This window comes from Pipistrellus hanaki (assembly GCF_964339955.1).
Source record: "Pipistrellus hanaki genome assembly, chromosome: 3".
Lineage (NCBI taxonomy): Eukaryota > Metazoa > Chordata > Mammalia > Chiroptera > Vespertilionidae > Pipistrellus > Pipistrellus hanaki.
This window is the reverse complement of record NC_140505.1, coordinates 145,511,896-145,532,269: the sequence shown is the minus strand read 5'-3', so window position 1 is coordinate 145,532,269 and position 20,374 is coordinate 145,511,896. Positions and strand designations below refer to the sequence as shown.

General features: G+C 61.2%; 1 protein-coding gene across 3 annotated transcripts in view; it reads right to left on the bottom strand.

The window, feature by feature from the left end:
- Positions 1-47: 47 nt before the first annotated feature.
- The window catches only part of HDAC7 (histone deacetylase 7), a 35,621-nt gene continuing 15,294 nt past the window's right edge, over positions 48-20,374 (bottom strand). For 2 of the 3 annotated variants that reach the window (XM_084880393.1, XM_084880391.1), the window contains exons 2-26: positions 19,931-19,981; positions 16,372-16,559; positions 16,169-16,271; positions 15,747-15,858; positions 15,057-15,172; positions 14,787-14,912; positions 14,414-14,505; positions 14,150-14,260; positions 13,830-14,010; positions 13,448-13,644; positions 13,054-13,227; positions 12,403-12,622; positions 10,479-10,612; positions 10,208-10,328; positions 9,908-9,957; positions 8,544-8,651; positions 7,275-7,330; positions 7,052-7,139; positions 5,882-6,001; positions 5,548-5,645; positions 4,013-4,131; positions 2,950-3,083; positions 2,553-2,637; positions 1,336-1,474; positions 48-1,176 (exon numbers count right to left, since the gene is read on the bottom strand). In XM_084880393.1, the coding sequence (XP_084736519.1) occupies positions 1,131-1,176; positions 1,336-1,474; positions 2,553-2,637; positions 2,950-3,083; positions 4,013-4,131; positions 5,548-5,645; positions 5,882-6,001; positions 7,052-7,139; positions 7,275-7,330; positions 8,544-8,651; positions 9,908-9,957; positions 10,208-10,328; positions 10,479-10,612; positions 12,403-12,622; positions 13,054-13,227; positions 13,448-13,644; positions 13,830-14,010; positions 14,150-14,260; positions 14,414-14,505; positions 14,787-14,912; positions 15,057-15,172; positions 15,747-15,858; positions 16,169-16,271; positions 16,372-16,512 (2,871 nt within the window). In that variant the 5' untranslated portion in view covers positions 16,513-16,559; positions 19,931-19,981 and the 3' untranslated portion in view covers positions 48-1,130. The remainder of the gene's footprint in view (positions 1,177-1,335; positions 1,475-2,552; positions 2,638-2,949; positions 3,084-4,012; positions 4,132-5,547; positions 5,646-5,881; positions 6,002-7,051; positions 7,140-7,274; positions 7,331-8,543; positions 8,652-9,907; positions 9,958-10,207; positions 10,329-10,478; positions 10,613-12,402; positions 12,623-13,053; positions 13,228-13,447; positions 13,645-13,829; positions 14,011-14,149; positions 14,261-14,413; positions 14,506-14,786; positions 14,913-15,056; positions 15,173-15,746; positions 15,859-16,168; positions 16,272-16,371; positions 16,560-19,930; positions 19,982-20,374) is intronic. The other variant, XM_084880392.1, reaches the window with a different exon arrangement.

Sequence of the window (20,374 nt, the reverse complement as noted above, 5' to 3'; positions counted from 1 at the left end):
ACCCTGAGCTGTGTGCCCACTGCCCACCCACCCCTGTCCTGTGCACCTTTAAAGCAAATAAAACATTTATTGTTCAGATTTTTTTTCCATTTTTTTTCCCTCTTTTTTACAAAAACATGCATACATACACAGGGTATGGTGGTCCTAGGGAAGACATGTACGCACACACACACACTCGCACGCACACACACTCGCGCACACACACACCCCGTCCTTCTTGGCCCCAGAAGCCTTGACTTTGCCAGTCTGCCTCCCCTCCCCCGTGTCTTGCATCTACTCTCCCACCCTCTTCCCCCTCAGCCAAGCTAGTCCTACGTGGGGCAGGAGTCAGCTGGGGTGGGAGAGACCCCAGAACGAGGACCCTCCTGGAGGGGGCAGTGACCGAAGGATCCCTGGGGGTCACCCCGTGCTTCTGAGGGGAGATGAGGGTTTGGCACCATTGGATCAGGAAGCACAGAACTCCAAGAGCACCCATCTCCTCCACCAGGGCGCTGAGAAGGCCGGCCCCAGAGGAGCCTGCCGGTGACCGCTCCGGAGGGAGCTTTGTCTCACTGCCCGGTGGTGGCGTGGGGCACTGGGGTGGCTTCCATAGTCATTTGAGTAAACAGGCAAGAGGAAGGACTCCCCCTGCCCTCGGGGGTATGGGACCCCTTGGCTCCTCCTGTCCGTCTCCCTCCCCCCACTCCAGCCCTCAGAGCCCAGGAAGGGCTGCCCCGGCTGAGGCCAAGTTCACATTTCTGTGTGGAGCCTGGGGCTGTGTGCAAAGTCCAGGGTCTACAGCGCCAAGAATAGTGGTTATGGGTGGGCCTGACTGAGCCAGTCCTCCATGCAGTCCTGAGGGATGGGGGCCCAGCAGGGCCTGGACCCCACATGGGCAGACTCTGTGTTTCAGAGAGCTCTCCGTGGGGTTGGCCGGCTGCCCTGCCTGCCTCCTCAGGGTCCTCTTTGGTCCCTATCCTAGACCCGGGGGCCTTTTCAGTCTCCGTGGAGTGACCGCCAAGGGACTGTTCTCTGGCCACAGCTACCTGCCCAGAGGACCTCTGGAGACCCCAGGAGCAGGGGCTGTTGCCAGAGGTCAGAAGAGAACCAGGTCAGAAGGGCAGGGTGGGCCAGCGAGCCATTCCAAAGCCTCAGAGATTCATAGGTTCCTCCTCCTCCACCAGCTGCTCCGAGGGCCTGGGGGAGGAGAAGCATGGGGTTATGGGGGCCAGGGGCTGCAGAAAGGGCCTCAGCCCGGCTTCCCCAGAAGACCAAGGAGGCTGGGCTGGCATCCGGGATCCTCGGGTTGGAAGGGCTCAGGGGGTGGAGAGGCTGTCGGCCGGGGGTCGGGATTACCTCTCTTCAGCCAGGATGCCAACGGAGAGGGATGCCAGGGCAGTCACTGCCTCCACTTCCTCTGCGTCGGCTCCTGGCACCCTGGGCACCCAGGACTCCGGACAGGAGGCCAGGCGCTGCATGCAGCCCCAGTATTTACCTGCGACAAGAAGCTTCGTCAGGGAGGGTTGGGGAAAACCAGTCCTCCTGCCTGCCTCCCCACACAGCCCAGGCCTGTACTGAGACCGAAAATCTCGGGCCCGGGTCCAAGAGTAGCGGCTGTGTCCTCAATCCGGGGTCAGTTCTCTCACCTGCCTCTGCCCTCAAGGCACAACCTTCCTCGACTGGACCCCCACAGCCCTGACGTGGGGAGCAGAGCAGATTCAGCGTGGCTACGAGGGGGCCTCCTCACAGGTGCCCCAGCCATTCTCCCCGCGTTGGCGGAAAGGTCGCCTCTAGCCTGTTCCCGTAGGTGCAGGGTTCCTGAGAGCATCAGCCCCAAGCCATGGTCAGCCCAGGACACGGGAAAGGAGCAGATGGCCAGTCCAGCCATGGTCAGCCCAGGACCCCGCACAGGGAGAGCTGACTGTCACCGCGGGGTGGCCATCGGCTCGCCGCTCCCCCGCCCCGGGCTCCCCCGTGGACAGGCCCACCCTGCCTGCTGTGAGAGAGGTCGGGTCCAGTGAACACGCCCAGAGCCTGGCCCAGAGCGAGGGCTCTGGACAAAGTGCCAGCGACGTCTTTGTGTTACCTGCATGCCTTACTGAGCCCGGATGCAAGGACACATAACTTATTTCTTTTTGTCTCCCTCGCATAGATCATGGGTTTTTACACAAAATGCTCCCTAGACACTGAGCTGAAATGGAGATTATCTTAAGACCCAGCCCCCCAAACGGGCAGAGCTTCTGAGGCCCTGTGGCCGGGACTGAGGGGGACTGAGGGTTGTGGTGGGAACCAGCACTGTTAGCAACAAGCCTGAGTGTAGCTGTTCACTGGCCCTGGCCTGGGGCTGTGCCTGGAGGAGGCAGCCACTGTCGGGAGGTCCCTGCGGGGTCCAAGGGGAGGCTCTGAGGGTACCCACACGTGGGGTGCTGCCCCACCATGCGGCTAAGGTAACTTATAGGAAGCCCATTCCTGACCAGCCCCCAGGTTCCTGGCAGTGGAAGCCCTGGTGACTGAGAACAGCCCCCCTCAGTCCTCCCAAGTCTGGGGCCGGTGGGTGTCCTCTCCACACTCACTGTGCACCCGGATCACAGCTTCCAGAGATCGGATGGCGTTGAGGTTGGGTTTCTGTTTCCAGCCTTTTTCTGCGAGGGGATCGACCTACGGAAGAAAATAGTACATCAACCACCAGTCTTGGGGACTCATAGCCCAGGTCCCCCCACGCCAAGGGCCCTGGCTTTCTGGTTTCTGGGCACAGACGCATGTGCCTCTGGCTCTGCCTAGGGCAGGAGGTTCTGGCTCCGAACCTCACCTGGGGAAGAGGCACCCACCCTGCCCCCCTTATTCCAGGCCCGGCCATCCCGCCCTATCTGTGAGCCCTCACGGACGCACCCCCTCTGTCCGCTCTTCGGGGCAGTCCTGCGAGTGCCAGGCTCTGCTCCCACAGAGGCTGGATGGGGGCGAGCAGCTCACCTTATTGCCCAGGAGAGCAGCCACACAGGCCTCGGAGGCGTCACAGATGGCTGTGAGGTCGTGGCCACCCTCCAAGGCCAGCACCACTGCACCTCCGGCCAAGCTCATCAGCTGCTGCGTCATGTACCCAAAACCTAGGTATTGGAGGAAAGGGGAGGAAAGGGAGTGAGAGGGGTGGAAGAGAGGCGGACGCTTTCCACCTATTATGTCCCTGCTTGCTTCTTCCCTTACAAATAACTAGAGGCCCAGTGCACGACTTTCGTGTACTAGGGGGGAGGGGAGGGGCCCCTCAGCCTACACTGCACTGGCAGACATCCACCACCGCCTCTGTGCTCACCAGCTGTGAGCCCAGCTTCTGGCTGACCAGCGCTCCCCTATGGAGGCGCACTGACCGCCAGAGGGCAGCTCCTGCATGGAGCATCTGACCCCTGGTGGTTAGTGTGCGCCATAGCAATTGGTCGATCTGCAGTTCAGTAGATTTGCATATTAGGGCTTTATTACACAGGATGATGCAGATGCAACAATCTCTACCCTCCCAAGCGCTTTCACACGGAGTCCCCTGTAAAACCCATGAGTATGCCTCACTCGGGGCTCAGAGAAGTTAAGGTCCGTGCACAAGGGTTCACAGCTAGTAAAAGGCAGGGCTAGGACTTGATCTGGGGCATTGACGCCAGCGACATCCTTTTCACTGAGCCTCACCATCTTTTCTTCCTGTCCTGCAGGCCCCGTGGCCCAGCAGGCTAACCGGGCTCCCTTAATTCTGAGACCACTGCTCCCCTATCCTCCCTCAGGAGAAGCTGCAAGCCCAGCCTGGGATGACACACTTGGAGGGGGGGAGTCTATGGCTGAGCTTTCTGTGTCCCCAGGGTGTGACTTAGTTAAGCTTTCCGTGGTGAATGGAGCTGGCCGTGAGAAAGGGCCCTGGCTATGCTGGGCTAGGAGAACCCAGGGAATCCCAGGGCCAGCCGCCACCCCCCAGTCCTCACACTCATGGTCCCGGCCGGACACAGCCACCCTCCCCTCCCAGCCCCGCCCTCACTCCCCTGGGCTGGGCCCTCCTTACATTTTGCGGAAACATGGTAGCCACCCAGGGGGGCCGGGTGACCCTCGGCAGCATCAAACCCAGCCGACACCAAGACCAGGTCCGGAGAGAACTCGCGGGCGATGGGCATCACGACTATCCTGTGAGGGTGCGAGGAGGAGGGCTCACCACACGGCAGCCTTGCCGGGCGGAGGCCGAGGGCCCCCGTGGTGCCAGCTCTCCAGCACCATTCCTGGGGGGCAGCCTGCTATTAGGACTCCAAGATACCCCATCTCCCAGGAGGATTAATGGATCCCTCTGCCTGCCTTTTGTTTTTTTAATCCTCACCCGGGGATATTTTTTCCATTGACTCTTAGTGAGTGGGAGGCAGAGGGAGAAAGAAACATCAACACGAGAGACACATTAATTGGTTGCCTCCCATTCCCCCCCGCTTGAGCCCTGACAGGGGCCAAGGTCAAACCTGCCACTGAGTGATGTGCCCTTGACCAAGAATTGAACCTACAACCCTTTGGTCAGTGGGCCAACACTCTAACCACTGAGCCAAACCGGCCAGGGCCCCTCTGACTTCTCAGACCTTAGCTTCTGCACAGGAACGTGCCATTACCCTGACACAGCCTAAGGGCACAGCCACCAAGCATGCTTAACTGGTACAAGGCAGGAAGGAGCCAAGATGGGGTACCAGAGGGGATGAAAGAGTATGTGTGTGTGTGTGTGTGTGTGTATAGAGCGCAGTGGTCAGAGCTACAAAAAAGGTACAGGTCACTGAGCCTCAGGGACTAGAAATACTCAGTACTTAGTTGCCACCACACCTTGCCATTCACCACCCAAGAGCTGACTAGGATGCCTAGACTCTGAGATCCTGGGCTACCAGATGTACTTTCTCCTCAGCCCTGCCAACCCCACAGCTGCCTCCCTGCATCCCTGGCCCACCTCTAGGGTCCATTGTGGTGTCTTCCAAAGCCCTGGGCTACGGGCAGGGCTTCTACAGAATGCGCTCTGATGGGAAATGTCTCAGGAAAGTATTTGGAGACCTATTTCCAGATTCCCTTTTCCCAGACGGAGTGGTGGAGCCCAGGAAGAACTATATAAGGGCTCTCGCACAGGACTCAAAGCTGCTCTTCTAGTATGGCTTTTCCTAAGCAAATCCCCAATACGGACACCGCCTGCTTTCCCTCTTTCTCTGCGGTTTAAGTTTCTCACCTTCTGCACAAAGCCCACCTCCTCCAGGCAGCTTTCTTGGACTGAATGCTCTGCTCACTCCACCTGCCTGGCTCCCAGCACTCAGCTCAACACTGGCTCTTGGTAACAAATGGCTTTACAAAGTGCCCTTGGACTGTTTCATTCCATTTCCTGTCTTCGCATTGGAGCTGGAGGCTACTAGAGGCCAGTATAACTGTGCCGTTGCTTTTGTTTGCCTCGGTTCTGGGGCTGGCTTACAACGTCTGGTAACTGAATGAGGACAGGCTGACAAACCAACTGCCTGCCTCCAGCCGGGGGCTGCTGGGATGAAGGGCAGGAACGGGTGGCCCCGGTGCGCCAGGCCTCGGAGCACTCACCTGAAGGCAGCCAGGTATTCAGGATCCCCCATCGGGGGGTCCAGGCCTCCGGCCCAGGCCACGTTAACGTTGAAGCCCTCGCCGCTGCCGGCTCCCACCTGGAAATCAGGACGCAAGAGAGACGTGAGGAGAGCAGCGTCCCGGGAGAGGAATCCCAGGATGTCAGCTCTGCAAGACCAGCTCATGTAGTACCCTCTTCACTTTCAGATGGAGAAATAGGACCAGAGAGGACACAAGCTATCCAGGACCACACAGCTGGTTGGGACAGAGGCAGAGTAAGGGTCACGGGAGAGAGTCAATGGGGCTGGAAGAGGCAGACCCGACACGTGGTTACCTCCTCCACAGCCCCGCTGCCCGGGAAGAAGTTGCCGCCGTCATGGCGATGCAGGGAGATGTAGAGCACACTGGGGTCCTCGTAGAAGGTGTGCTGGGTGCCATTGCCGTGATGAATGTCCTGTGGGAGATGGGCAGTGGATTAGGGAAGGTATGAAAGCGGAGAGATGGAGAGCGGAGCAGGTCGGAAGGGTTTGGGGGTTAGTGACCGGTTTGAGGGTCAGGACCCCTAGACAGGGGGTGAGGAAACTGGAGACCCTAGAGCCAAAGTGTTGAGTAATACATCCATGGGCCCCCTCTGAGCCTCAGTCTCTCCGTGTGTGCAGAGATGTGTGTATAACACGCTGAGTGGGGGTGGCTATCATATGAGAGCCTGAGGGGAGGAAGCAGGCCTGACCATGAGAGTGTGTGGGAGTGGATTAGCGGAGGAGAGGGCAGAGTCCAGAATGATACATCAGGAAATCTCACTGCTGTGTCGTGTCCAAGGTCATGGAAAGATGCGGGTGATGAGAAACAAACTCAAGTACCCAGGGGCAGGCACGTGAGGCCCATCGCCATCCATCCCAGGGAAAGCAGTGGCTCTGCGGTCGGTAATTCACGGCCACGCATGGGTGCATGTGTGGAAAGCTCCACTGTCCTCAGCTTCTGTACAGGCATGTCCCATGCACAGGTGTCAACGAGGAGCGGGGCAGCTTATACTTAGATGCACGTACGCAACTGGTTTTGAATCTGGCTCAGGACAGACTGGGTTCGTGGCTGTATGCAAGTTACTGAACCTCACTGTGCTCACTTCCTTTTGTCTGAAAACCTGTTTACAGTCAGGAGTGACTACGTCACATGTGTAATCCATCAGTGTTTGGATGCCATCAGTGGAATGTTAACGTTACCTGCTGTCACTATGACTGTCACTGCCTATAGGGGAGATGCAGAAATCAGAGCTGCAGAAAGAAGCCAACAGAGGCCAAAAGACAGCACTCAAGTGACTCCTTCCTCCCAGTGTGGGCGTCTGTTATGGCTAAAGGCCTTCCCAGACACCGCCTTCTCCCATTTATACAAGGGGGAAACTGAGGCTCGGGAGGCCAATGCCGAGCGAGGACATGGAGCCACGTTTCCTGACGCCGGGCTCAGGACGCTCTCTAGGGGGCTCTGGGTCTGAGCGGCCAGCACATACCCAGTCCACAATGAGGATCCGGCCGGCCTTGCCCTGTTGTTGCAGCTGCCGGCACGCGATGGCCACGGAGTTGAAGAAGCAGAAGCCACTGGGAGGAGGAAAGGGCAGTCCTGACAGGCCATCCTTCCTGCGCCTCCACCTGTCCGGCCTCCCCTCTCCCCCTGCTCCCGGCCTGGTCCAGCCCCCAAAGGCTCTCCCCGCCTCAGCCTTCCCCAGACCTTACATGGCTGTGGAGCGGTCCGCATGGTGTCCTGGGGGCCGGACCACGGCAAAACCATTCTGGAAATGGAAAGAATGCTTATCAGCCGCAGGGCCAGCCCTCTGACCCCATCGCCATAAACATGCCCCAGCCCCAGTGCCTCCGGGGCCAGGATGGGTCTGAAGGGCCCCGTTCTCAGCCCCAGGCTTGGCATCCTCTGCTTCCAGGCTGGATGTGAACAGAGAACACCCCCACCCCCCACCCCGGTGTGTGTCCTGGCTGTTCGCACTTCGCAATAACAGCTGTTAGTTGGGCCAGAACTACGTGCCTGGCACTGTGCTAAGCCCTTTATAAACACTGGATTTCACCCTCATAACATCTCCATGAGATAAGCATTATTATTAGCTCCAGCTTGCAGACAGGAGAAATCTGACGTTTAGGTGGGTTAAGCAATGTGTGCAGAGTTGCCTGGTTGTAAACGGTGGAGCCAGAATTCTAAACCCAATTCTGTGCCCTTAACTGCAAAGACCCACCAACGGGCTTTGACACTGAGGACACCGTGACCACCTTGAGCTGGGCTCCTAAACCGTGTGTGTGTGTGTGTGTGTGTGTGTGTGTGTGTGTGTGTGGAGAACCTCAGGACAAGCCCCTGTAAGGTGACCAGCCCAGGTACCAACCCAGTCTATAAAACTTCAGCATTGCAGGGGTGTGTTTGTTGGGTGGCAGGGGTGGCGGGGGTTGGGGAAGAGAGAGAGAGAGAGCCCCGCCGGTGTGGCTCAGTGGTTGAGCATCAACCTATAAATCAGGAGGTCATGGAGCACATGCCTGGTTGCAGGCGCGATCCCCAGTAGGGGGCATGCCGGAGGCAGTCGATTGATGTTTCATTGGTGTTTCTATATCTCTATCCCTCTCCCGTCCTTTCTCCAAAACTCAATTAACAAAAAACTTCAACACTGCAAAGAAACAATCTGCCAATGCACGGAGGTCCAGAGATGCCTGCATCTCGCCTACAGGCACACGTTGGGTCTATGTTAAATGATCCTGTGTGATCAGGGCCTGTGTCTCCTGGAGACCAAAGGTTCAGGGTCACAGTGGTGGACTCTCCACCAAGAAACATGAACCTACGGTTCAAATCTCATTTTGGTCCCCAGAGCTCTTGATTCCCCTTCCAAAACCCCGTGGTGCTATCCGAGAGAAATGAGATGCTGGGGCTCACTCTGGGTCTGGCCCCCGTGCCGCCCCGTTCTGCTACCTCCTTCCGTGGCGTGCCCACCTTCTGCCCTGCTGTCCTACCTTCAGCTCGCGGGAAGCCACTTTGAAGGCCAGATCGGTGACGCTGCCGGCGGCCCAGCGGGCTGCGTTGGAGGAGTGCAGCTCGTTCCAGATGGTGTCAGTGTCCACCTGCGGGGGCCAGAGTCAGGGCCCGCATCATCCCAGGCTTTCCACAGGAGCCGGGGCCCATGGGTGGTGCCCACCCCGTGGCCAGGACCCCAGGGGCAGGGAGCTGGGCAGACAGTGCTGCCTCCCCAGTGCCCCACCGCCCAAAGGCAAGGCCTCCGGTACCCCCGGTCCCCGCGGGACGTCTCCTTCCCCGCTTCAGTCCACATCACCAGCCCGTATCTGGCCAGCGCTCCGCTGGCGCCATGGCGCCTGCCTCCCCGCCAGAGGAGGGGGCATGGCGTTACCTGGGCGGGACTTGGGGTTTGGGCCTGGAGGGGGTTTTGAGCCCCAGCCGGCTCTGCTCAGGCCCTGCGGGACGTCGGAGCTCGAGGGGCCGTCTGCACCTCTGTCTTCCACTCGGGGCCCCTAGCCCAGGCTGGGAGGCCCCCCAAACCCAGTCCCTGGGCCTCAAGGCTAGGGAGGGGCCGGGCGGCATGATGGGGAGATGGGGAGGGCGAGGCGGACCAAGAGAGGCGAGGAAGGCAGAGAGAGTCTCAAGAGGCTGGAGGAAGAGAAAGAGAGACAGAGAGAGGAGAGGGAGAGGAGGGAGGAGAAAACAGAAGCAAAAACAGTTGGAAAAATCAGAAAGTGGCAAGAAATGGAAGTTGTGAATAGGGCGCTGACTGGCTCCCCACAGTCCCCCCTTTAGCTACAGCTCCCCTTTCCCTCCGGAACTGGGCCTCCATCCCCATCCTGCCTCCACACCTGGCCGGGCAACCACCGCAGGGACCTTTCAGGCAAGGCGGGCACTGCTAGGGAGGCAGGAGGACCCCACGCAGGCTGAGGAGGGAGCGGGGAGCGTGGGGAGTGGGAGGGACGTGCCTGAGTCCCCAAGGACACTGGAGGCACCCACAGCCCCAGCCCAGGCAGCCCAGTCTCTGCCTGGGGGCTCCCTCGGTGAATGGCCAGTCCCGACCCCTGGGGTCATATGAAGGGAGATGAACTCGGCCCTGCTCTCTGAGCCTCCCTCGACATTTACTAAGCGCCTTCTCGGTGTGAGGCACAGGCTCCACACTTAGGAGATACTGGTGGGCTGGCTGAGGACAGATCTGCCCATTAGGCGCTGCTAGCCAGCAGAGGGGCATTATGGGACAGTTCCCTGGCCCATCGGGTCTGGCAGAACCACAAGAACAAGCAGGCAGGGCGGGGCCCGGGGGAGTGGAAAGGAGCCTGAGAGCCCGTGGCGATGCCTGCTCGAGAACCCCGGGCACACTTACCCCAACCCCGCCACAGGGCAGCATCACAAATATCCGCTGTGCCAGGAGCCCTGCGGAGAGAGGCCGGGTGTGGGAGCCGAAGCCTCGCAGCTCTGGCCTGGCCAGGACACGGAGGCCCCGGATCGAGGGCCGGGGTGGGTGCATGGGCGAGGGGATGGGCAGCAGAGGGGCCAGGGGAGGTGAGGGGATGCCACGGATGCCGGGGGACAGGCTGGCGGAGCTGGGACAGGAGAGATTTGGGATGGGTAGGCGAGAGGAGCCGGCGAAGGGACGAGGGTCCCAGATACCGCCCGGCCCTACCTGCCAGCTTCCCGTTGTCCAGTTTGAGGCGGCTGAGCGGGTTGGTGCCGTAGAGGTGCACGTGCCGCTCCGAGTGCACCGACTGCAGCTCCTCCAGGGAGGCCTTCCGGCCTCGGAGACACTGAGGGCGGACCACGGAGCTCCTGAGGCCCCCCCCTGCCAGCACCACCACCCGCCTGCTCCTTCATCTCCCGCTGGCTCTAGGCCCTCGGCCCGGTCCCTCCCATTACTCTGACCTCCCCGATCCCACAGCCCCCACCCACCTCCTCACCTCGCACTGGCCTCGGAGGCCCCGCTCCTGCAGCCGGGACCAGATGCTCTGGATGCGGCCCGCGTGCTCCGGGTGCCTGCTGTTGTCGCCACAGGAGCACTGGTGCTTCAGCATGACCGAGTCATACACCAGCCCTGCGGGGGGAGGGGGGGGGAGTGTCAGAGTCAGAGCCCCAGGGAGTCCACAGTGCCCCCACCACCACATGGAACCACGCTTGGCACCCACACCCCACACCCCATCCTATACTTTGGTCCTTCCCACGAATTCACACCACCGGCTGCTCATCCAGGCAGCCTCACCTCCTCACATGCACACCATACAGCCCCACCTTCCTGACACACGGATCCTGCTCACATGGCCACTACCTTTCCACGACATCAAGAACTCAGACCCCAACAAAGGGAGGCCCGACGCTGGGGTCTCACACTGGATGTATTGAATCAAACAGGAGGAGTCAGAGGAGAAAGAATCCCACAGGAACTCCAAAACTGGGAGCTGGGAGGCCCCGAGTGACACGGGGCCATGTGACAAGACAGGTGCCGTTTGGGGAGGGTCTTGACCAGTGGACACCTAGGAAGGCCCCGTGCGCTACCAGTGGACGGTCCCTTTCAGCAAGTCTAGGGCGTCAGGGTCTTCAGAATTCTCACACCACTGGACCCAGCGATGCCACTCCCTGAGACTGCCACTTGGAGAACAGTCCCAGGGATGAATGAAGGTTTAGGCACAAGGAAACTCAAATGAGGAGCTTGAGTAACCATCTAACTGCCCAACCAGTACGAAATCTATGTAATAAAAGCCTAAGCAACCTTGGGGTGGAAAGACCAGAACCACCAGTCGCTATGATGTGCACTGACCACCAGGAGGCAGCGGATCAATGCAGGAGCTGCCCTCTGGTGGTCAGTGCACTCCCACAGCGGGGAGTACTGCTCAGCCAGAAGCCAGGCTCATGGCTGGCCAGCATAGTAGCACTAAGGAGCAGAGAGCCCAGAGATAAGGAGCAGTGAGCGGGCGGGAGGTTAAGGAGCCAGGGGTCCCGGACTGAAAGGGCGCAGGCCAGGCTGAGGGACGCCCGTGCCCTGGGCCTCTAGTCTTTAAATAAAGTACTATGCCGGAACACTATAAAAACCTCATTTCTGAAGATGAGTTATATCACAGTGTTTGTAATATGTTAACTGAGTAAAGGGGGGTACTGTGGTACATGTTGTGTGTTTACAGATGGCCAGGACAAAGAACAGAGCCGTGGTTAAGAGTGGATACCTCTGGGTGGTGGGATACTGATTGGCGATTTTTATGCTTTTTCTGCATTTTTCAAAACTTCTACAATGCTTTTTTTTAAAAAAAAAAAAAATAAAGTATTTTTTATTGATTTCAGAGAAGAAGAGAAAGGAAGAGAGAGATAGAAACATCAATGATGAGAGAGAACCATGGATTGGCTGCCTCCTGCACGCCCCCCACTGGGGACCAAGCCTGCAACCCAAGCATGCGCCCTGATCAGGAATCAAAATGTGAAAATGTGACCTCCTGGTTCATAGGTCGATGCTCAACCACTGAGCCCCACGCTGAGCAGGCAAAGCTTCTAAAATGCTTTTGAGCTCTTTCTCCAAGCAGAGCGAAAACGTTAGATGACGTTTTTGAAAGGCCTGAGCTAGCTGTCAGGAGCTCCCGACAATGCTTAGCCCCGCCTGCCAGCCTGCTATCTGACCACAAGCGTGTCACCTTAGATTTCCCGAGCCTGGTCTTCTCGTGTGTAAAACGAGAACCGCCGCCTGTCCCCCTGCTTCACAGATGCTGTGCGGGCCTCACGAGACCCAGAGAGTGCGCTGTGGCCTCGTCCTGAGCGGTACTGCGACGCAGACACGGACCCGTGCCCAAGCCGCTGTGTGTCCCCAGCCCTTCCTTCCGCCTGCTCTAACCCAGGGCTGACCTGTGGTGAAGGGCAGGGTCCTGGCGGGGGCCTCGGAGCTGGGCAGGACGCGGGCCTGGCTGGGGGGCTCCGGCGTTGGCAGTGAGGCCGGTGCAGCCGGGGAGGACTGCGTCCTGGACAGGAGCCGGTGGCCGCCCTGGGCCGGGGAGAGCAGCACGGAGTCCCCGGTGCCGACCCGTGGCAGCCGTCCGGCCAGGCGCTGATGCTCCCACAGGAACACCTGTGGGACACGGGGGCCTCAGTCTCCCGGTTCTCAGGATCCCGGCTTCCGAAACCTCCGAACAGGCCCCTTTTCCGGCGTGATTCCAGGGGTGGTGTCTCTAGTCTTGCCTCCCAGCCAGGCTCCGGCCTTTGACTCTAAGCTCCCTACTCCCACTAGGCCCCAAAGGTCTGCACCTCAGGCTGACCAGCCCACTCCCCCGAGCTCCCTGGGCCCTCGGGACTCCAAAGCCAGAACCCAGACGAGGGATCGCAGGGACAAGGACCGTGCACCTGCCCGAGGACACCGGGACCTGCGTGAGGCACCGTTACCACAACCGATGGCCCCACTCAGAGCTGTTCCCTGCACTGATATCCCATCTCCCTGCCTCCCATCTATGCCAGGCCCCCACGCTGACTGCACCGCTGAGGGGCACTCGGGCACGGCCGTACCTGCTGGTGCTGCTGGAGAACAGGGCCTCTGGCTTCCTGCTGCCCCGAGCTCGACCCCTTGCAGGCCAGGCTGTCATCCCCCGGGGGCCCCACTCCCCCGCCGCCGTCCGCCTCCAGGTCCTCGGCCGAGGGTATCTGCCGTAGGCGGGGCTTCTCGCTCGGCTTGGCTGACCTCTGGGGAGGGAAGGCGCCCGCTGAGAAGCCATGCTGGAGGGCGGAGGGCGGGGTGGGACGTGGCGGGCGAGGTGGCCATTTACTTGGCTGGGACGCCACTGGCCCAGTGGCTCTCGGCCCTCCAGATCCCGGCCCTTCCAAATCCTCCCTTCTTCCTTCTCGCAGCCCCGTGGGCCCAGGGCAGCAACCCCTTCCACCTCCCCGTCCCAGTCCCCCTCACCTTGATCAGCTGGACGTGAGGGCTGAGCCGCTCCAGGCGGGGCTGCAGGGGGCCCAGTGACGGGGGGGCGGTGGCGCTTGGGGGCAAAGGCTCTGAGCGGGTCCGGCTCAGCGGCCAGTGGAGGCCTGACCCCGAGAGCCGCTCGGTGGTCAGTAAGGACTGGGCAAAGTGGAAGGGCAGGGGCCCAAACCCGGGCACTGGAAAGAACGTGGGGTGTGGCGTGAGGAGGGAGCCGTGGAGGAGAATGGGAGGAAGCAGGGGGGCGGGTGGGGGGCGGGACTCAGCGGGGGTGTGCACAGAAAGACAGGGCAGCGGAGGGGGGTCGGCCCTCACCGGGGTGCAGGGATCCAGCCCCTCCCCTGGGGAAGCGGCAAGGACTCACCCGTCAGCAGGGGGGTGTGAGAGACTGAGGGATCCAGGAGGAGAATGGGCTGCAGACGAGAGGGCATGGTGCCCCCAGCCTCGGAGTCCAGGCCGTGGGGCAGGAAGAGGGGAGCGTGGGGGCTGCCTAGGACTGGCCCCCGAGGGCCCAGAGTTGGATGGGTCCTGCGGTCACCGTCAGCCTGGGGGAGAGGCGGGAGGGGTCACGGGGGGGGTGGCAGGTTCCAGCAGAGAGAACGGTGAAGGCGATGGGCGAGGCAGCGGAAGGGAGTAGAGGAAGCTGGGGGACTTGGCATGTGGGAGGGCGCCACAGCCACTCACCCTGGCAGGGGCGGGCAGGCCCAGCGTGATTGCGGGCAGCAAGGACACTGTCGGCAAGGCGAACGGGGCCAGAGAGGTCTCCTGCCTCCGCAGCCACTGGCCCAAGAGCGTCTGCCATGGGGAGCAGGGGTCACTGGCCCCAGACCTCCACCCCTGGGCACGCCTTCCCCAGAACACCCGGCAGCCCGGCAGCCCCAGGGCCCCTGCTGAGAGGAAGACTGAGCCCCAGAACTGCCCCCGGGAGTCCACCCCGCAGGGCCTTACCTCCGAGCCCAGGATGGGGTTGGGGCCGTGCTCGCTGTCATTGGGAGAGCTGCACCCTGACGCAGGTGTGCTGCTGCTACTGGGGGAGGAGTCTGGGGAGCAGGAGGGGGTTCGGGGGAGAGGGAGGCACAGTCAGAGGCCCGGCAGCAGCCAGTAGCCAAGAGGGCCGCCTCTGCTTCCTGCTTCCCTCCCAGGAGGGCAGGAAGGAGGCAGGCCACCACGAGTCACCGGGGCCTTTGCACGCTCTCTGAAGGCCCCTCTTCTGGCTCATCCCTGGCCAGTGTGCAGGGCACACCGGGCACAAGCACCCGTGGTAACCCTGAGGACGGGCCCCCGTGACCCCTGCCTGCGCCCGGCCCCCGCCGGCCCTCACCTCCGAGGGTCTCGGCAGGCCGCCGCCGAAGGCTGGGAGGGGCGCTCTCCTTTCTGAGCAGCGGGTTCTTCCTCCGCTCCAGCGACTTCTTGGGCTTGTAGCGCAGCTTCAGGTTGGGCTCAGAGACTATGGGAGCACCGGCATTCCTTGGCGCCACACCCAGCCTCCTCCCCGCTGCCCATCAGCCCTCCCTCCCAGTCACCCCGCGTTCAAGGCCTTCCCCCCCTGACTCCCAGAAGGGTCCCCGCCCACCCGGCCCGTCGCACTCACCTGTCTTCCGCAGAGGGTGGTGCTCTGGGGGGTCGCTGGGCAGGCTGGGCACCGGAGGCAGGAAGCTGCTGAGCATGGAGCGGGCAGCTCCTTCCGTCTCCAAGGGCTCGAGAGTCCTGTGGGGTGAGTGCCACGGCCGCTTCAGAGGGATGGGGGTGCCCGGAGGCCTGGCAGCAGCCTCATTCCACAGAGGCCCCCTCCTCAGCATGGCCGCTGGAGGGGCCAGGGGAGGCAGCAGCCAGCAGGGTGGGCAGTGTGGGGCTGGCAGGAACAGGGGCCATCTCCAGGTGGCAGCAGCGGGCCGCCCACCCTACCAGCAGCCGGGGTCCCAGACCCATTGGGGACCGTGTCCCCGGAGAGGAACCTGCTCTAGGAACCAGGGTATTTGGGTGCTTAGGGGAGACACAAACCAGAGGAGGGACTTGTGTGAAGAAGAAAGCCAGGGCGGGTGGGTGTGTGTACAAAGATAGGAGCCTCGGGCGGGGGAGAGAGGGAGCGGGGAGGTAACTAAAGAAGAGAGGAGGGCAGGTGTCAGTTGGGAGAGGGAGCCGGGCAGGAATTACGGAGGGAGGTGAGCATAGGATCAGGTGATCAGCAGCTGGGAGAGGGTAAGTGAGCGCTCACAGGTGGACTGACAGGGAGGCCCAGGGCAGGGCAGGGCAGGGCCAGAAGAGAACAGGTGGGCGTTACCTGTAGGGAATGCTGGGGCTGCTGGGATGGACTGTCCTCTCTAAGGCTGCCTGCTGTTTCTTCAGAATCACCTCTGCCAACTTCTGCTTGACTACGCTGCTGGCCACAGCGCCTGATTGGGGGTGGGGGGGAGGCCATGAGTGGGGCTGGAGAGGGTGGACAGGTGACCTGCCTGCACATTTTCTGCCCGTTGCCTTTCCACTCCCTTAGTCTAGTACAAGGTGTCCCAGGATTCCTCAAGCAAGAGCCAAGCCCAAGGCCCCACCTCAGAGCCCCCCGCCCCCATTTCTAGCCCACCTGCTAGTGCATTCACAGACAGAGCCCAGCAAGCAGCGGGAGACCTGAGCTGGCGTCACTACCACCCCAGCCCTTCTGTGCCCAGGTGGGTGGGCCATGGACACAGGTGGAGGCTCCGTCCTTACTCCGCTTGCTCTTGTCCTTATGGAGAAGCTGCCGCAGCTCTTGCTCCTGCTGCCCCATCGGCAACTCGGGCATCGGCGTGTCCATGGAGAGCTGTGGGCAGGGCTGGCCGCCCGGGAAGGGGCAAGGCGTTAGGGGCTGAGACGGGGCGTGGGGGGAGGCTGAAGGGAGAGAGGGGGCTTGGGAGCCGAGCTCGTGTCTTTACCCTCATGGGCTCCACCGAGCGGTGCTGCTGCAGGCCCGCCAGGAAGAGGTGGTGGTGCAGGTGCTGGGGGTGCTGCAGGGCCAGCAGCGCGGGCTCCAGTGGGGGCTCCACCGGGGGCCGCTGGCCCACCCGCAGGTCCATAGGCTGGGGCTGAGGGCCTGGCGTGTCTGCGTGGGGCCTGGGGCAGCCTGAGGACACACAGAAGGGAAGCAGAGTCGGCTGAAGCATCTGTCTGCAGGGGAGGGTTACAGCCTCACGGCCTCCTTCAGGGCTCACTGGACTCAAAATAAAACATGCTTTAGGGGCCTTTTGCTCACGCCCTCCTCACCAGGGTCCTAGGAGGTAGGTAATTTCAACTCCATTTCACCCATGAGTAAGGAGGTGACCTCAACTGTCCATGGTGGGTCTGTGGCTTGCGGGGTTCGAGTGGAGCCTCTGACTCTGAGCATACTGCTTTTCCTCCAAAGGACGGGAGGCTGGGACTGCGGGGACCTACAAACAGCCGACAGCCCTTCGGTGGTGCCTTCTGGGCCTCGCTCTCTCCTTCCCTTCTGGCCCCCTGCAATGAGGGTGTGACCCACTTGCCCCCAAGGAGCTGTGCTCAGGGACAGAGATCAGACAGGTGCACAGCCCCCCTTTATTCAGCCTCCAACCCCAAAGGGCCTCAGAGGCCCTCTCAGGCATCGCCCTCCCTACTCTACCGCAGGCCATGGGATAAAGAAGCGATGCCTCGCCCGGGCCAGTTTGCTCAGTGGTTAGAGTGCTGGCCCATGGACCGAAGGAAGGGTCTCGGGTTCAATTCCAGTGAAGGGCATGTACCTTGGCTGCACATTCCCCCAGCCCCAGTAAAGGCCCATGTATGAGGCAGCCAATCACTGTGTCTCTCTCACATCGATGTTTTTCTCTCTCCTCCCCCTCTTTCTCTCTCTCTCTCTCTCTCTCTCTCTCTCCTCCCTTCCGCTCTCTCTAGAAATCAATGGAGAAAATATCTTCAGGTGAAGATTTAAAAAAAAAGAAGCAGCAGTGATGCCTCCCACCTGCAGCCAAGCCCTGGCCACCCCCCAAGGGCTGCACAGCCCGTGTGCCCGCGGAGCCTGCTCTCAGGTGCCCTCGCGCCAGCCCTGGGCCAGCAGCGGTGAGGACGCGGCTCAGGTGCCTCTTCTCGAGTGTCCTCTGCACCCACGCCAGGAGCACCTGCCAGGGCCGCAGGCGCAGGGGCTATTTATAACTAGCTGCCGGACCAGGTTCTCCACCCGCGCGGCCAGCGGAGCCGGGCTGGGCCGAGCAGCCAGAGATGCTGCCGGAGAAGCAGAGGCCGACGGGGTGGGAGCAGGTGCTGAGCGACACAGAGACTGAAACCGGCTCACCCGGTGCTGAGCGACCCATCAGGGCAGCCCCGGGCTGTCCCCGGGGCCCGAGGCGGTGGGGGCCTGAAGGCACCGTGTGGCAGAGCACCGGCCGGGGGGGTCAGGACACACGGCCTCCAGGCCCGGCTCAACCATGACTGGTCACTGCCCTAGCCTCTGTAGCACATGTGGCTGCAAAACCCTCTCATCTCATCATCACCATGGGCCCCGGGAGGTGGCTGTCACTATTCTCTGATCCCAAATAAGGAAAAGGAGGCTCAGGTAAAGGCCCCCCAGCTCCCAGCAGACCGAGGGCACGGGCTCTGGTCCTGTCGAGGCCGGTGTCCCGGCTCCGCTTCCCCAGTGACTCTCTCAGCAAGCGGCCTTCCCCGGTGAGAGTGTCTCACCGGGCACAGAGGAGCGGCCTGCAGGAGGCGGAGGCTGAGGGGCACCCGCCCTAACATCCTCTCGCCAGGAAACGGACAGAGAGGAGCAGCACAGGTGTCCAAGGCCCAGGAAGGATGGCTGTGCCCCCACACACAGCCCGTCGCGGGGGATGCACAGCTGTGATCCCCGGACCCTGTGTTCATGCATCCACCCAGGAACCAGGTCGCTCTGGCTGAGTAGGGGCCTCCAATGCCAACGCACTCCTGCCCCAGGAAGGGTCTCGGTTCCTCCTCATTCCGGCGTCCTGGCTTCCCGGGGCGCCTCGCCTAGCTGGTGGCTCCGGCCAGGCACGGACTGTGAGCGGCCCCACCCCGCACTCCCAGCACCTCCGGGGCCGGAGCAGAAGCCCTTCTGGAAATGGCTCTGCCTGAAACCCTGGCGGCGGCTGGCAGGGTGATTCAGCATGTGGAGGTCTGAGCCGCCTGGTGCTAACCCTGCTTCTCTCACCTTTCCTCCTACACCCGAACACAAGTCCTCCACCTCAGCCGCCGGCTGCCACCCTGTCACAAGCCCGTGTGCCTTTTGTCCTCAGAGTTTCGCGTACAACGTCCCCCTCCTGGTGCTGTCCTCGCTCTTTAATTCTACGTTTCCAGGTCCTACCCTTTCTTCCAGGCCCAGCTAGAAGCTTCCCTCCCCCTCGGACCTAGCCAGGTGCCACATGGATTGCAACGGCGTTCCCAGTTCTGTGCCCCAATGGGAACTGCGTGGTCTGAGTGAAGCCCCAATGGCAGGGACTGCTTTTGCTTATTGCTCCCTATCCCAGAACCTGGAACAGTGCCTCGGACGTGACAGGCACCCCATAAACACTGGCTGGATCCATGAAGACATCTCTGTATCCCCCCAAAACGCATAGGAGGGTGCCCCTGGCACAGAGACGGAGTTAGTTTTTCTTTTTCTAATTTCTGTATTTAATTTTTAGAAAATGACACATCTCTGAGGACTAAGGAGTAATAGATGGCGAGTTTAATGTTTCTTGAGTAACTGGACCCACACATTAACCAGCTGGCCCCTCCTTTGGCACTGGTCACATATTGCAGTCTGCTATTATTTTTCTCGCTTTGTGTCCTGTCTCCCCAACCTATCTGCAAGCTCTTGGACAGCCAGGGCGATGCAAAGAGGACACCTGCCCTTCATTTCTCCCTGCCGTGTGTAACTATTCGGCATCTGGTATGTACCTCGCAGGTTCTGAGTGGGTCCTGGCTGAAGTGAGGGAGCCCCAGCCGCAGCCCCAGCCCACAGGCATGTCCTAACCAGAGCAGCAGCAGGAAGTCCACTCCCTGCCTTGCTCAGTGCAGCCTAATAGGAGGCAAGGGGAATGAGAGAACCAGGAAGAGGGTCCCTCCCCTCCTACCTGAGCAGCACAAGGCATGCTCCATCCTGCAAGAGCTGCCATGCCTACCTTACAGGGCTGGCGTGAGGACAGACCGAGCCAACAACCGAGAACATGAGCCTGCCGTGAGGCAGGGGCCTGAGTATAAACATGAGCTTCCTACTTGCCTTCCTGTCTCACTGCATCCTGCCTTTCCTCTTCCTGTCGTGCTTCCTAGCACTGGGGCTGGCCTGGATCCAGAGTGGCCTCCTTATCTCCACTCCTCACCCTTTCCCCATGCAACCCCAGTTCACCCTCTCCCCCAGGACCCCAACCTCCTGACTCTGGGGCAGACCAGCCAGCTCCCCTGCCCAGCTACCCGCCCGTCTCATGTCCTTTCCACCCTCAGCTCCCACCTCCCACCTCCCACCCAGCCTCCCTCAGGACTGAAGCTTACCTGTGCCAGGGGGACTGGGGCAGTGGGCACCCGGGGTCACCTGGGTCCCATCTGTAGAGAGAAGAAAGACGAAGTGAGGGGGCTGCAGGGAGGGGGCCAGGAAGAGGAAGGGGAAATGTCCAAGCGAGGCAGGCCCCTGCCTCTCCAGGGGGCCCCACCTCCAGCTGGAGCCCTCCAAAACCCGGCACCTCCGACAGAGGCTCACCGAAAAGAGAAGACTCCATCCCATCCCTTTCCTCAAATCCCCATGCCTCCCTCTTCCTCATCCAATCCACTAAGCGACTCAGATAGCTCTCCCTGCGGGAGCTCAGGCCACAGCAGGAACCCAGGGAGGCCCCGGTTCACCCAACAATGCCCTCAGCCCTCCCAATGTGCTCAGATACAATCTCCCCTGGGCCCAGGCTCCCGTAGCCCCAAGGGAAAGAAGAGGGCTGGGAGGTGAGG